Source organism: Panicum hallii, chromosome 6 (assembly GCF_002211085.1).
Source record: "Panicum hallii strain FIL2 chromosome 6, PHallii_v3.1, whole genome shotgun sequence".
NCBI lineage: Eukaryota > Viridiplantae > Streptophyta > Magnoliopsida > Poales > Poaceae > Panicum > Panicum hallii.
Window position 1 is genome coordinate 15,116,239 of NC_038047.1, and position 14,130 is coordinate 15,130,368.

Consider the following 14,130-nt stretch of genomic DNA (forward strand, 5'->3'; position numbering starts at 1 on the left):
ATATCAAATAAGTTTGAAAAATTCCAAAAATCGTACACCCATCTAGACTCTTACGATCATGACTCCCAAAAAAGTTTGGAACCGTTTGTGCAAAGAAATTCATATCAGATATACCTAGTGCCAAACTGTGCCTAGTGTCACCACATCAAACCACTCGGCATAGTATTTTCTTTACCGAGTGTTAAATATATACCGAGTGCTAGAGGACGGAACACTAGGTACAGTACCGAGTATACCGAGTGCTGTTTTCGTACCGAGTGGTTGAGTAACGATACACTCGGTATATTATTGCAAACACCATTTTTCCCTGCCCGCGGAATAATCTATACCGAGCGTTAGTAATGTGCTGAGTGTTTGCTATGAAACATTCGGTATATGGTATGTATACCGAGTGTTTAGCTTCTGTACCGAGTGTACTCGGTACAGAGTACGATGTACCGAGTGCCCGACATTTTGCACTCGGGACAGATTTAGGCACTCGGTACATTAGCAAATTCTGGTAGTGTAAGAGGAATGTTTACAAATTTGACTATCCGATTTTCTAAGTATCTATCACATTCTGAGAAGTAAATTTATACTGCTATGTATTGCAAACGTGTAAGCTACGGGTGCCTTTTTTTTTGGTGTTCACAAAGTGTGAATGTCAGAAAAATTATTAATCAGTACACTAGATTGCAACGCACACCGCTGCCACCCTGAAGAAACAAAGAAGACATTGGCGCTTAGTGGTATGCAAATCTTTATTTTGGTCGAGACTAAATAACATGATTATTTTTTTTGTTCCTGTATATTGTCTTGGTATATATCCTAAACATGAATTGAGTGCTCGCTTGGATCTCTAGACATTAAAACTAGTATGATGGATCACTTTTTGAACCAAGTCACTCAAATTAATTCAGCAATTGGTTTAGAGTTCGGCGCCAAGGAAAAGTGTGATGATCCCATCCCTCCAATGGACTTTCATTGATATCATGCCTGCTTCCCTTCTAGAATTAATATGAAAGTAAAGTTTTAGTGTGACATAATCCCACATTAAAAGATGTGTCGAATTTGCAGCAATTTTTAAATTGCTCCGGATTTTAGAATTTTATTATATAACATTGTTGTACCTAGTGTAATTCATACTAGGACTAGGCACTTACCCGGAAAATGAGAACCGAACCGAATCAAAATATGAGTTTGTTAGGTGTTCGGTGTTGATGCCGGTTCTTGTTTTCTGTAGTTTCGGTGTTCAATGTTTTCTACAGTTCTCAGCTCAAAAAACTGACCGACTCAAGGACCCCAAAGATTACCATAGCTCTTCACCTCGTCTCATCTATTCTATCGTAGCTGTCTCCTCCGCGATTGCCACCTCCGCTTACCGGTGCTCCAGCTTTCTTTTGCCGCCGCCAAGTCCTTGTTCGCAATTGGATATAGTTAGTACGATATGATTTCAGTTCGTCTCAGGGGTTAGGGGTTCTGACTCTTCACGAAATTGGCTTTATTATTACCACATCGATGGTATGCAATTTTGTAGAGCCTAATTTCTATGCAATTTAATTTGTACATCACGAGTACCAAGATCTCGTTTGGATTAAGTCCAGCCCAGCCTGGACAAAGCTATGGGAAGTTGGCCGGCCAATGCTTAATGATTTTTGCACTGCTGTTCATGGGCCTGTTGGGGAGAAATGGACTCTGCACGGCTTACTGCATTTAAGTTTACAAGATCTTGGACAACTTGGAATTTGCTTGATTAATGCTCCTTGTGTACTACAACTTTTTATATCTTGTTATTGAAGCTTAGGAGTTATAGTTCTTAGTGCAGCGACATGATAACGGTCAATCTGTCAATCCTTTCTGCATGAATTGAATAAAAACCATAGCATCATAGGGCACTCATCAGGGACATGTCTCCATGCAACTGGGGCGTGCTCTTCCTTCCTGAATATGAGCTCCATGCCTCCATGAAAATACCCAAGGCATGTATTCATCAATCATTAAGTATCGAACTACAGAATATACATACAGATTATTTGAAACACAATTTACAGACACGTATGAACCAGCTATACATCACCAGACATAAAAGCATCGCCCATGGCTATACATAAGTGTTTTTGACTCGAGGCATATGAAGGTCTGCATGCCTACACAGTGGGGTAGGAAGGCTCCATGGCAAGACCACACATGCCCTTCTTGTCCGAAATATCCTTCTCCATCCTGAGGTAACCATTCTCACCCCATGTCGTGCCCCATGAGTTCTTCATCAGCCAATACTTGGTCCCATCACTGGTCTTTCCATAACCAATGGCTGCGATTCCATGGTCCAAGTCAGTACCACAGGAACCGGTCATCACACCACCAGAGTAGAACTGAAATGTCATGTCTCCGCCGTCCACCGCCACCGACACAGGCTGGTTCGCCACCGCCTTCATCAGGGCAGCCTCATCGTTGGCCGGCACATCTTCATAGCCCTTGATGGTCGCCGCACTGTTTGATCCACTCTTGCACTTGCCATCCGCAGCTGTGTAAGGATAGCTGGATTCAGTGGTTAGGCCGCCGTTCTTGATGATGAACTTGAAGGCATCGTCCATCAAACCACCCTCGCATCCCTGATCCTCACCATGGACATCGCAATCAACCAACTCTTGCTCGGAGAGCGAGATGAGTTTGCCGGTGCTGATTTTCACAATGCCCTCTGTGGCGGCCACAGCCGAGAACGCCCAGCAGCAACCTGCAATTGATATTCTTCAACAAATGTCATCAAAAAATAGTTTCCGTAAATTGTGTTGACACAAGTACTGTATCATCCTACTAAATGTACTTACCACATTGGCCCTGATCCTTGATGGGAGTGACGGCACCCTTGGTCCTCCAGTCGATTGTCGCCGGTAGCGCATCGATGCTTACATTCTCGTACCTAAATCCGGTAGGGACATTCACCGGGCTAGGTCTGAAGCCCTTGTTAGTCTTGGTGGCCCTGAACTCGTCGTTGGTGAGGTCAGCGAACTGGTTGACGCCGAGCCAGAACTTGCGGTTCCCAGCGGCGTTGAATGACTCAATGAACTTAACATTGGCCTTGAACACCTCGAACCGCCGAGCCTTCTCGGCGGCATCTTTGTAGACACGGCTGTACTGCGCCATCCACTGCTCATGCCTTGCCACCATGGCTGACTCATCGCTCAGGTCACGAGCAGCGAGGGCAGCACTGCAGAAGAAGGCGCAGCCGAGGATTGGAAGGAGCAAAACCTTTGGGATGGCCATGGTCGATCAGGCCTTTCAGTTAGTTGCTACTGCTGCAATTGTGCACTGTCGTACTTGTGATTTGGTGATTGGATACGCAAGAGTTGCATGCGTATATATAGCTACCGGTCTGTATTTTTGTAAGCAAGAAGATACGGTGCTTGTACGATGCATTGTGTGGAAAGGGACATGTCCGTGGGCGTGAAGTAGGATCAGCTGAGGATGACCATTGTTTATGCGTAGCGTTCTCAAACCGTAATAAAAGATTAAGCGCCACATTATTTGATCACAGGCATTGAACGTATCGAATAAAAAGACATACCACTTGGGACTGGGGGCAAATGTGATTGTGACATAATAGTATTGATCAGTATTGACAGCATAGTAGGTTACGCTCCTTGAGTGGTTCTTTGGACAATTCTGCTCAAGATATGATAATTTCAACTTCACACTGTGTGAACAAAACTGAACATATTTGCTATTCGCTAGACTGCAAGATAGTCCCGAATTTCGAGGAAACGGGTACTACGCACATTTATCGTGAAACAAAGATATCAATGCTTCAAACCATAAATTCAGTCATATTTCTGGTTTAGAACTTAACTTCACAAGGTAAATATTGCAATTTTCTTATATGCCACTGGAAAACTCATAATCTACCATATGCCATCGATATGTTTGACACATCGGTCCGTACACAATCAATGACAGTGGCATATAAGAGATTTAGGGTTTAACATTGACTTGCGAGGAATTTTTATTTAATTGTAATTGTGTATCTTAGGTATATAGTTGTTTTTTCCTTGTCTTCGTATCCTAAACTTCAATATAAGGCTCACTTGTTAGATATCTAAAGTTCGAAATTAACATGGCTGCTGGCCATCCTCGAACACTTTGAATTAACCATGCCACTCCACTTACTTTTTATCATTCCCTCCCAAGTGCAAGTTAATTTAAATATTTATCTTGGCGCACAAAACCCTACTAATTAACAAACTGGACGCATTGCTACTGATGATACCATCACTACCTACAGTGGTTGTAAGATAAATCTTTAATTTTTCTAGTTTTGGTTACGAACGGTTAATGCAATCCATGACCGTGGCTTTGTTGAAAAACCAACACTAAACCTGATTAATCCTTAATTTTTTTGAGTTCCTAACTGACCATGGCACACTTATCCCTTTGTTGTGTATCCCCAGCAGTGGTAACTATTGCTGATTAACTCTTACATGGAGCTCCCAGAACACAGAAAAGCACATATATGCGAGCGCAGGAGCGACCATCACATACTCTGCCCGATGTCTCTCTCACGATACAGTCCATTCTCTGAGCAACACACTTCTCTTCATCTTTATCCATTCTCTCCCCTCAATGTCTTAGAGGACCCGCATGGAGTAGGCGACCTAGCTACACGATATGGAACCGAGAGAAGAAAAAGAACACTATTCTATCCTCTCTGTCCTAGCAGTCCCACCTGCCACCCTCTCATTTTCTTGGGTCACGAGAAATCGATTAGCTAGTTGTTGGTCGCGAGCGACCACTCTCTCTCCTATTTTTAACTCTCCACGTCAGACGAAAAGCTGACGACTTCGCCAATCGCTGGAGGCGCTCTTACATATCTCCCTGTGTTGGCATAACTTCCCAGATCCCAGGTGGATGTCCATTTTTATGGATATACTGTAATAGAAAATAATTGGCAAATCAATGATTCCCAGAAAATGCTATTGCCCGAAATGTCTGAGTATATCAAACAAGAAATATAACAAAAAACCAAAAGCAAAGGGGTGAACTATGACTGTGTACGAATGAATAGGGAAATTTTGCCCGTTCCAAGTCGCCGGTGCAGTGCTGGTAACCATTATATCTGGCCATAGGGGTGGTGTCTCAAGAAATAGTACCAGTCTATGTGCGAGGTCCAGATAATTTAATCTCAGACATGATCGCACACCACTGTAGTCGTCAGTGCTCCACCTGAGCCCTCTTCAGCTGCGCTGTGCCCGATGTCGCGGCCACCACCACATGCCGCGGCCGCAGCCTCTTACTGTTTCTCCTTCTCTGGAAGATTGGCTCTGTCCCAGTGCGTCCTGGTGTAGAGGTGCAGAATCATGCTGTCCTTGTTGCAGCCGTGCACACCACAGGTCTCGCACGAGAGCCCGCCATTCTCCTGCTGCAGCACGGTGAACACCATGCCCTCCACCTGGATCTTCATTGGTTTGCCAGGCGCAGCAGTGTCGGCCTTCATGGATTCCTCCACTTGGGTCACAGAGCCGTTGGCTCGGGCAGATGCGTGCTCTCCTTGATCAGTTGGGTGAGTAAGCTCTCCATCCTCTGCAGGTTCAATGCGAGTAGCAGGTTGAACCTTTGCAGGTCCATCTCCTTCTATGGGAGCCATGGCAGCAACATTTTCCGCTTGTGGTGCTGATTCTACCTCTTCATCAATCCCGCCATTCACCTCAGGATCCATGTGTATAGCAGGTTCAACCTCTGCCGTCCCATCTACTTCCATGGGTGCCATGGCCGTAGCGTTTTTCACTTGTGGAGCTGTCAATGACAGCACTGATTCTCCCTCTTCATCAGCTTTCACTGACTTTGAACTCTTGCTTTCCGCCGGAGTAATCTGTCCATGCTCTTCATGTTCAATGCAAGTATTAGGTTTATCCTCTGCCAATCTATCAACTTCCATGGGCGCCGTGGTGGCATCGTTTTTTTCTCGTGTCACAGGTGGTGATGTTGCTGATTCGACATCTACGTTGGCTCTCATAAACTTAGAACTGTTGCCTTGCACCTCATCAGCCCCTTCGGCAAGGACAGAGGCGTCCTTGTTTACTCCTGCAGCGAGTGTCCTATTGCGCCTGTGCTTCTTCCCGGCAAGGTGAGACCGCATGATGATCTCAGATGGTGTCCTAACATTGCAGCAAGGGCAGACGAGGAAGCCATCCACCCGCTGTAGAGGATGCTGCAAACTATCTACTTCCATGGTCAGCGAGTCAGGATCACAGAAATTATCGTCTTGAGCTGCAGCAGTACTTCCACTGGCCTTTATCACTTTTTTTCCATGAGTCTTGGTACTGTCCACAGTGATGACGTATTCTTTTGTGGAAGCCATAGTTGTTTCTTGCAGCTCATTGTAATCACCAACCTTTGCTTCCGAGGACATTGCCAATGGCACTTCCACCTGAACCGACATGCCAGCGACAACAGCTGTGTCTGTTTCCATCGGTTGTGCTTTGGGTGCTTCCTCTCCACCTGTGATGACGTTGGCAGAGACATCAGAGCTAGCGTTCGCCTTATTCTTGTGCTTCTTCCCCGACAGATGATTCTGCATGCCATTCATCGACGGGGTCTTCACGTTGCACAGCTCGCACAGCAGGAAGCCTTTCAAGCGCCGCACGGTGTGTGGCACACCGTGCAACTCCAGAACCAGCGTTTCAGGATCAGCGCTGCCAACAGCAGTTGTGGGAGCTTCTGGCACAGACACGCCTTTCACGACCTTCTTTGCAGCCTCATCCGGTGGTTTGCTGGAGGCTTGGCCATACCTCTGGCTCTTGGAGATGTGTTTGCTCCCCTCAAGGTGGCACATCATGGTGACACGGTCTGCCGTCCTCACGTTGCACACCTCGCAGAGAAGGTACCCGTCCATCTGCATCACCTCATTCATCGCTCCCGCATTCGTTAGCATGGTGAGCTTAGTCGGCGTGTAGTCACCCGATGGCACCAACACCTCCTCCCCTGTCTCTGGCTCTGGTTCTGTCATTGGCTTTGGCAGCTCCACAAGGGCTGTCGCCTTCCTCTTGTGCACCTTCCCGTTGAGGTGGTCTTGCATGCCCTTCTCACTGTTTGTCGAGATGTCACATACCGTGCAGGTCATTGTGATCATCTGTTTCTTGCTGCTTGTCGCTGCTGATAATATGGATGCTGCCGCATGATCTGGGCTTTTCCGCTTGGCCTGTGAGGCCGCTAGTCCGTTTGCTTTGGGGTGGACCTGCACATGAGATTATCGTAATCAATTTCTTTAGGAGTAGATTAATCAATGAGCAACAAACAGACGTAGCTACCAAGTCGAATCATGTTCACAGCAAGATATAGTGTTATGAATAACGCATTAAATAAATTTGATTAGCTTTTTGTCTAAATGAACAACAGATTAGCTTTTTCAGGCAACTTAAAAGGACAGAATTACATTAATATTGTGGAAGCTACTGCTCACGTTCTCTGTACTTCTGGAAGAGCTATAAAAGTCGGACATACATGCCGTGGGCATTCTTATCACAGAGTGAATCCTGTCTAGTTTATTTTTAAAATTCAATACTGAAGATGTCTATTTTGTTAGATGCTTGGAAGGTTTTGCTTTTTCGCAATTGCTAGCCAATGGCAAAACCTGCAGCATACTGCTATGTCTGACAGCAACGTTTTGGATTGCTTATCTAAAATTTTGTGTTTAAACTATGGTTGCAGTTTCCAAATATTATGGAAGAAAACAATGAAAAATTCAAATATCAGAAAAAATTCCCTTGACCACGCTGCCCCCTTGCATTTCGATTGCAAGGTGTTTGATTGGCTGGAATATCTTCAAGTGTCATTAGTGCACAAAATGCATGGTATGCACTATTTCCTTCCACTTTTTGGACATTGCATATAATAAGAAAGTGAGAATTTCCAGTGACAAAGCCCCGTACAAAACAAATTATTGCAACTACAGGGCTTTGTCAGTCATGGCCATCGTGAATGAACAGAAGCCTGAGAAAAAGTACGCAAATTAGATGCTGCTAATAATGTGTTCTAGGCCCCATTGTGCAGTAATTGATGCACTTCATACACGAATGGCATGATTGCAAAAAACAATCCGGCCTTTATACCATTAAAAGCATGCTACCTTTACAATTGTGACAACGTGCAGGTGTCCATGTCCTGGTTTGATTTGTTTTCGTTATTGGCGTGGTTTTTCTTGGTAAACAAAATAATTGGAGTTCAGCCAGCACTACAAAAAAGTTGTTTTTGCTACTTGGACTATTCATACCATGTCTTGTATGTATGTTGTCGTATACTGCCAGTCGACCTTTTGGACAGCATTATTTGTGTGGGATCAAACATATCTATCAAAGAGCAAGGAGTCTCACATGACACAATTTGAACGCTGACATAACAAAAGCAATACCGTAGACACTTAGCCTATCAAATCAACAAACGACTGAATGATGCAAGATGTTATGCAGCAACCCACAATTCAAACGAAAATTCGACGAAACAAAACACGATCTAAAGATCTCACTATCTGGAACAAATAAAATAAACAGTCCAAATCGATTGGTAACTTGTGTGCCAATCCCCTGCCGCCCGGTCCTCAGGTAAAAAATCTATCGGAAAATCCGTAACTATGGTTTTTTATTTAGAGAAAAAGTAACTATGCTATGTAATCCTTGCAGGAGATTTCATCTGACATAGAAGACGATCAAATGGCGCATGATTGCATATAGAAAGATGCAGCACAAAGCAATGCAGCAATCACTACAGCACCCATCAAAAAGGATTTGAGCCCGACGTGAGAATCGTGAGGCCGAGATGGACAAACGGAAAGCGTGATCAAACACGAAAAAGGCGGAAGGGCAGCGAACCTCATCATGAGCGGCAACCTGCAGAGACGCGTTGCCGGAGACGATCCTTTCCGGCGGGCCCGATCCCCCCGCCGAGCGCCCGAACGCGGGCCACGAGAGGCGGAGCAGCTGCTCCCTGATCTCGCGCCGCACCTCCAGCTCCAGCTCCCAGTGCTCCGCCTCCTCCCGCAGGATCCGCTCCCTGATCCTCGCCTTCTCCGCCTGGCGCCGCAGCTCGTCGGCGGAGTCGGCCGCCGCCACATCTGGCGGTGGGAGCGGAGGAGGCTTCCACAGCACCAGGGCCGCATCCCTCACGCGCTCCGCCGGGCCGTCGCTGCCGCCGTGGGCGTCTGGAATCGCCCAAACAAGTATCATGAACCAACCGACGTAGAATCGCCCGGGACCGGGCCGGATAGGAGATCTCACCTGCCGAACCCGAGCCGGAAGTACTCGGCACCGATGGTGGCGAGGGCGTGGGCGGAGGCGGGGACCGGATGCGGCGCTCGTCGCCGGCGCGGTATTGGAACTCCATGGCGATTCCACGACGTGAAGAGAGGGAGAGAGATGCGGGGTTTTTGGGTTTTGCGAGGTTAAAGAGCCCGAGACGAAAGGAGCGTGGAAAACGATAGGTGTAACTTAGGGGAGATTTGGTAAGGCTGGCTTGGCCATCGATATCGTTGGAGCGCGATAATTAATGCACGGGGCGTGCCGGTGATCGGATCGGACGCGTGAAGCGGCGGCGTGCCTACAGTTTTGGAAAAATCTCTATGTTACACTACCCATCTCTAAAGTGAGTAATTAACGTTTTCGTCAAAAAATTTGTTTTCATCTGAACGCACAAATGTGATGTGCACGTGTCCAATGCGAAGAAGAAAAGAATCCGAGTTGAACACAGGATTGAGTCCACCTTCATCGATCATATATATAAACAAAAACGATGGAGGGGTCCTCCTTGCGTCCCACCGATGTTGCAACAGGCTAGATCCCACGGTGCTAGCCAGCTCGTTCGAAGAGCCAACACACCTGAGGTCACGTGGGCCAGCAGTTGCAATGGTAAGACCGCTCATGTGTAATAATGTATTTATTTTTAAAACTCCCATCTGCATGCGCTAAACCGGGCAGGTATGACCCCCAAGGCCATACCTGCATGAAGTCATCTACACATTCGGCATAACGGCAGCACGTCCCCCTGCTTTGGCAACTAGAAAATTCAAGGAGGCTATATGTGGAAAATCAAAGATGTTTTCCGCAACAGGATCATCATCAAGTAACTCCTCCAGTCGCCACTCTATTTCTAAGTCACCGTGGAGATTTAGTGAAGATTCACTACTGGAAAATAGGTCCTTAGTACCGGTTGAAATCGGTAGATTCCGGTTCTTCAACCTGTACTAGGGAACCGAGGTTGAAAGTCTCGGTTTTGTATACCGGGTATTTTATCCGGTGCCTAAGGCACCTTTAGGTATCAGTTGGAAAGACTAACCGGTACGCTGGCGGCCCCTGAGGTACCGGTTGGTCTTTCCAACCGGTATCTAAGGGTTTTCTCCCACTTTTTCACAAATCCTATTTTATTTAAATTGTTTATTACTGTTTATATTTGCAGAATTGCTACGCATACCCGAGCTATACACTACTATACTGTTTATGTTGTATATTTTCGCATTCGTGTGAAAATAATATATGAAAATAACTAAATATCGTTGACAATCATGTAGTTAAGTTATCTAGACACAATAATATTTACAGATATACAAATGTCACGATTACAAGTTCTAAGCCCTCACGACGTCAATGCGGATGCCACTCTATTAATAGGACCGTCGTGGTAGAACTTGCCGTTAGGATTCAGGATCTCCCTCATAATGAATCCTATCAGCTGCTCCGACATGGCATCATTCGTATCCACATGTATAACTTCATTCTTTATTTGCATCATCTGTCATTTTCAAAAAAATAAAGCTCGATATATTAGTTCATCACATCAGAATAATTGTAAATGTATTTATGAACAGTTTGTGCATATGTTGTCGGTCGAAACCCACCGGCGAGCAGCGACAGGCAACACGAGGAGCCGAGAGGCTCCCGGGACTGCTGGTGGGTCCCGGTCCCTCGGTCAACGGTCCAGGATCTGGCACACGACCTGGCGTCTTGATCTGCTAGGCGTGCCACCTGACCTGTACCTGATCAGGAAGGTGTAGATGTGGTTTCAGTTAGTTTTCTGCATGCACAAACACGTTTAAACGTTAGTTCGAGCCGTGATCGGTTCATCGGGTGATCCCCGATATCGGCTGTAAAGAGCCGATTGTCTCCCAGTATCAGATTGGATCTGTATATCTAAACAAAGTGCATATATCTGATACTAATATAAACTTGCTTTGTAATCAATAAGCTAATTCAATCTACAACGGTTAAAGCTTTCACCACATAACCGGAACATCCTACGCGTAGTTAAGCCTAACAAATACGAAAGATAATAGAATAGCAACCTAAACAGAGGCCTAAAACCAACAGAAAGCCGATTCTCGGAACAATCCCTCTTTAGATCAATATAAAGCATCAAATGTATTGCCAGAACATTCAACCCATTTGAAGGGCCAAACCATGCGGCTATTAAGCCAAATTTTTGATGAACAAAGACTAACCATAACAGATCGGATCTACTAATCAAAACAGAGCAAGTCGCTGCCCTCGCACCCGAGATCGGGCACAAAGACAGCGGACGTTTACAGGCGACAAGCAATGCATGAATAGGATATAAGAGCCGATGCAACCCTGTAAACGCTAAGATAACTAGTGTTACTCACCATCAACAATGCTTCAGCACAAGAAACACAAAGATAACAGACGGGCACAATGCTGCCCCGATCACGCGAGGCGTGACCGGGGCCGCATAGCACTTACCCAGAGAGAACCCTAAAATAGGGGTGGCGATGCGCCGAGAGTTGTTTGCGAATGCTTGTTGTTCTTGTTTCGTAGTCTAGGGTACATATTTATAGTCTGGAGAGTTGCCTCTCCTAACTAATCCTGACCGACTACGGCACAAATCTAAACTAACTTGAACCAAATACATGGCCAATCTGGCCCTAAACCGCCCGCGCAGGAGCTGATTCGCAAGCCCATTACAGTTATCCTTTGAACCCATCTTGTTCGCGGCCCATTTTCTAGCCTAGCTAAATTATGGCGATAACACATGCCCCCCTGGTTTCGGCAATAATAATTTCGAAACCATTTTTCTCATTTCCATCACCTTGCCTCTTCGACTTCCAAAATCTGTACGCGCGCGCCACTTCCACTGCCGCGGGATGTGACTACTCTGCATCTAACTTCTTGGAAACTGTCACGGTGCCGATCCATTTTCCACTCCTACCTTTATAAACTTGCCCCGGCAGATTTTTCCATTCATCTTCTTCCTTCAGCCAATAGTATCCGCACCAGTACGCCCCTCTTTCTCCTGCAATGGTGTAAGCATCTAGGCCCTCAAGGTATGTTTCGGTGATTAATGACAACCATTATTGTGACTAATGAGTTTGTGCAGACTTTTAGATCATTATCGCTTATATTGGTTATATGTCAAAAGAGGCCCCTAATTTTCATTATTCAAAAAGGCGATCTCGGCATTCAACTCAATAATATGTCAAGACTAAGGATCTTTCTAGTCCTAAGTGTCATAAGGTTGAGAAGGACACTTAGGTTAGTATAGGTTTTATAGTTTTGTAGTGATCGCACTATTAAGAGAGGTTTAGGCTTAGTAACTTGAGCATGGACATGGTCATTTGAAAATGGATGCACACAATGGTCACTCAAGTTTCTAGAAGCTCAAATAAGTGGTTCTAAACTTATATCTCAAGAAATATTTGGATTTCATTCAAGACTCAAGTCAGAAAAGGCAAAATCAGAAAAATCCTATTCATCGGTTTAACCGACGCTTCAACTCTTCTATACGTCGGTTAAACAAGGTCAGCAGAGTTTGACAAGTCAATTCACCGGTTCAACCGATGATATTTGAAAAAGGACGTCGGTGCAGTTGTCCAGAGACTTGGTATTTCAGTTGATCAATGGATAACTACACTCACCGGTTAAACCGACGCTATTTGAAATTGGACGTCGGTGCAGTTGTCCAGTGACTTGGTATTTCAGTTGATCAATGGATGACTACACTCACCGGTTAAACCGATGCAACGACGGTTAATCTGCCCAAGCTGTAACGGCTAGTTTTCAGAAGGGGCAGTTTACATTCACCGGTTAAACTGACGATGACTATTGGAGGGACGTCGGATTAACCGGCGCTACGCAGTTTTTCTGGCAGCTTTTTCTCCAACGGCTCTATTCGTGTGAGCTGCCCATATATACCCCTCCAATGGGTCATTCTACTACTCTTGACACCAGGCAACACCCAAACACACATACTTTAGTCAAGAGCCACCTTGAGCTTCAACATTTCATACACTTGTTCATTCAATCATTCAAGAAGCAAGATTAAGGATTTGAGTAGAGAGAAGCTTGTGTGCATCCATTCTTGGTGATTGGTTCTTGCTCAAGTGAAGGCCTTAGCTTGTTACTCTTGGTGATTGGCATCATCTAGGCGATCTTGGTGATCGAGGTGATTCTCGCGGAGCTTGCCAAGGATTGTGGAAGCCCGGAGAAGAGATTTGTACGTGGCTTGATCTCCACCACACCGGGATGGTGAACGGAGACTCTTAGTGAGCGCCCTCGTCTTGGTGACTTGGGAGGTGACAATACTCTTTGTGAGTGTCACAACGTGGATTAGGGGTGTGTGCCAACACATCGATACCACGGGAAAAATCCGGTTGTCCCTTGTCCACTTTACTTATTCAAGCATTATCTTTCATGCAATTCATTCATGTGCTTGATTTAGGGATCACTAGTTAGCTCTACCTTGCTAGGCTTTATCTCCTTTTATCTTATCTAGCTTGTGTTGGTTGTTTAGTTATCCGGTTGGTGAATTGGTGCCTTTCTAGTTTTGCATAGGTTAAGGCTGCTTTATCTTGTTTTAGAAATTGAAAAAGGCCCAATTCACCCCCCCTCTTGGTCCATCGATCCTTTCAATTGGTATCAGAGCCTCGTTGCTCATTTGGATCATTAGGCTTCACCGCCTAGAGCTATGGCCAAGATGGGTGGTTCGCCGCCTCACTTCGAGGGCAAGAACTTTGCCTATTGGAAAGTCCGCATGGCCGCATACCTTGATGCGATTGCCCCCGAAGTATGGTTGGCAACTAAAGTCGGGTTCACCGGAGATCCCACCCCCGATCAATTAAAATGGAATGCTAGAGCTAGAAATGCAATTTTCGAAGCTATT

The 14,130-nt window shown here is 45.6% G+C and overlaps 2 protein-coding genes across 2 annotated transcripts; both read right to left on the bottom strand.

Annotated features, from left to right (window-relative positions):
• Nucleotides 1-2,126: 2,126 nt before the first annotated feature.
• On the bottom strand, nucleotides 2,127-3,243 carry LOC112897729 (senescence-specific cysteine protease SAG39-like). The gene is made up of 2 exons (XM_025966123.1): nucleotides 2,808-3,243; nucleotides 2,127-2,713 (listed from the first exon to the last, which is right to left on the bottom strand). Exons 1-2 carry the CDS (start codon nucleotides 3,241-3,243, stop codon nucleotides 2,127-2,129), a joined length of 1,023 nt encoding a protein of 340 aa, XP_025821908.1.
• A 1,623-nt stretch (nucleotides 3,244-4,866) lies between these two features.
• On the bottom strand, nucleotides 4,867-7,135 carry LOC112897903. Its single transcript, XM_025966300.1, has one exon. The coding sequence runs from the start codon at nucleotides 7,100-7,102 to the stop codon at nucleotides 5,264-5,266; it is 1,839 nt and encodes a 612-aa protein (XP_025822085.1). The 5' UTR covers nucleotides 7,103-7,135; the 3' UTR covers nucleotides 4,867-5,263.
• Between the last annotated feature and the right edge of the window lie 6,995 nt (nucleotides 7,136-14,130).

What these genes read in the sequence shown, in the direction of transcription:
- LOC112897729 (XM_025966123.1), bottom strand. Translation starts at nt 3,243, where the DNA reads ATGGCCATCCCAAAGGTTTTGCTCCTTCCAATCCTCGGCTGCGCCTTC. An exon ending in CAAGGATCAGGGCCAATGTG is followed by an intron (nt 2,714 to 2,807) that starts GTAAGTACATTT and finishes TATCAATTGCAG; the next exon opens with GTTGCTGCTGGGCGTTCTCG.
- LOC112897903 (XM_025966300.1), bottom strand. Translation starts at nt 7,102, where the DNA reads ATGATCACAATGACCTGCACGGTATGTGACATCTCGACAAACAGTGAG.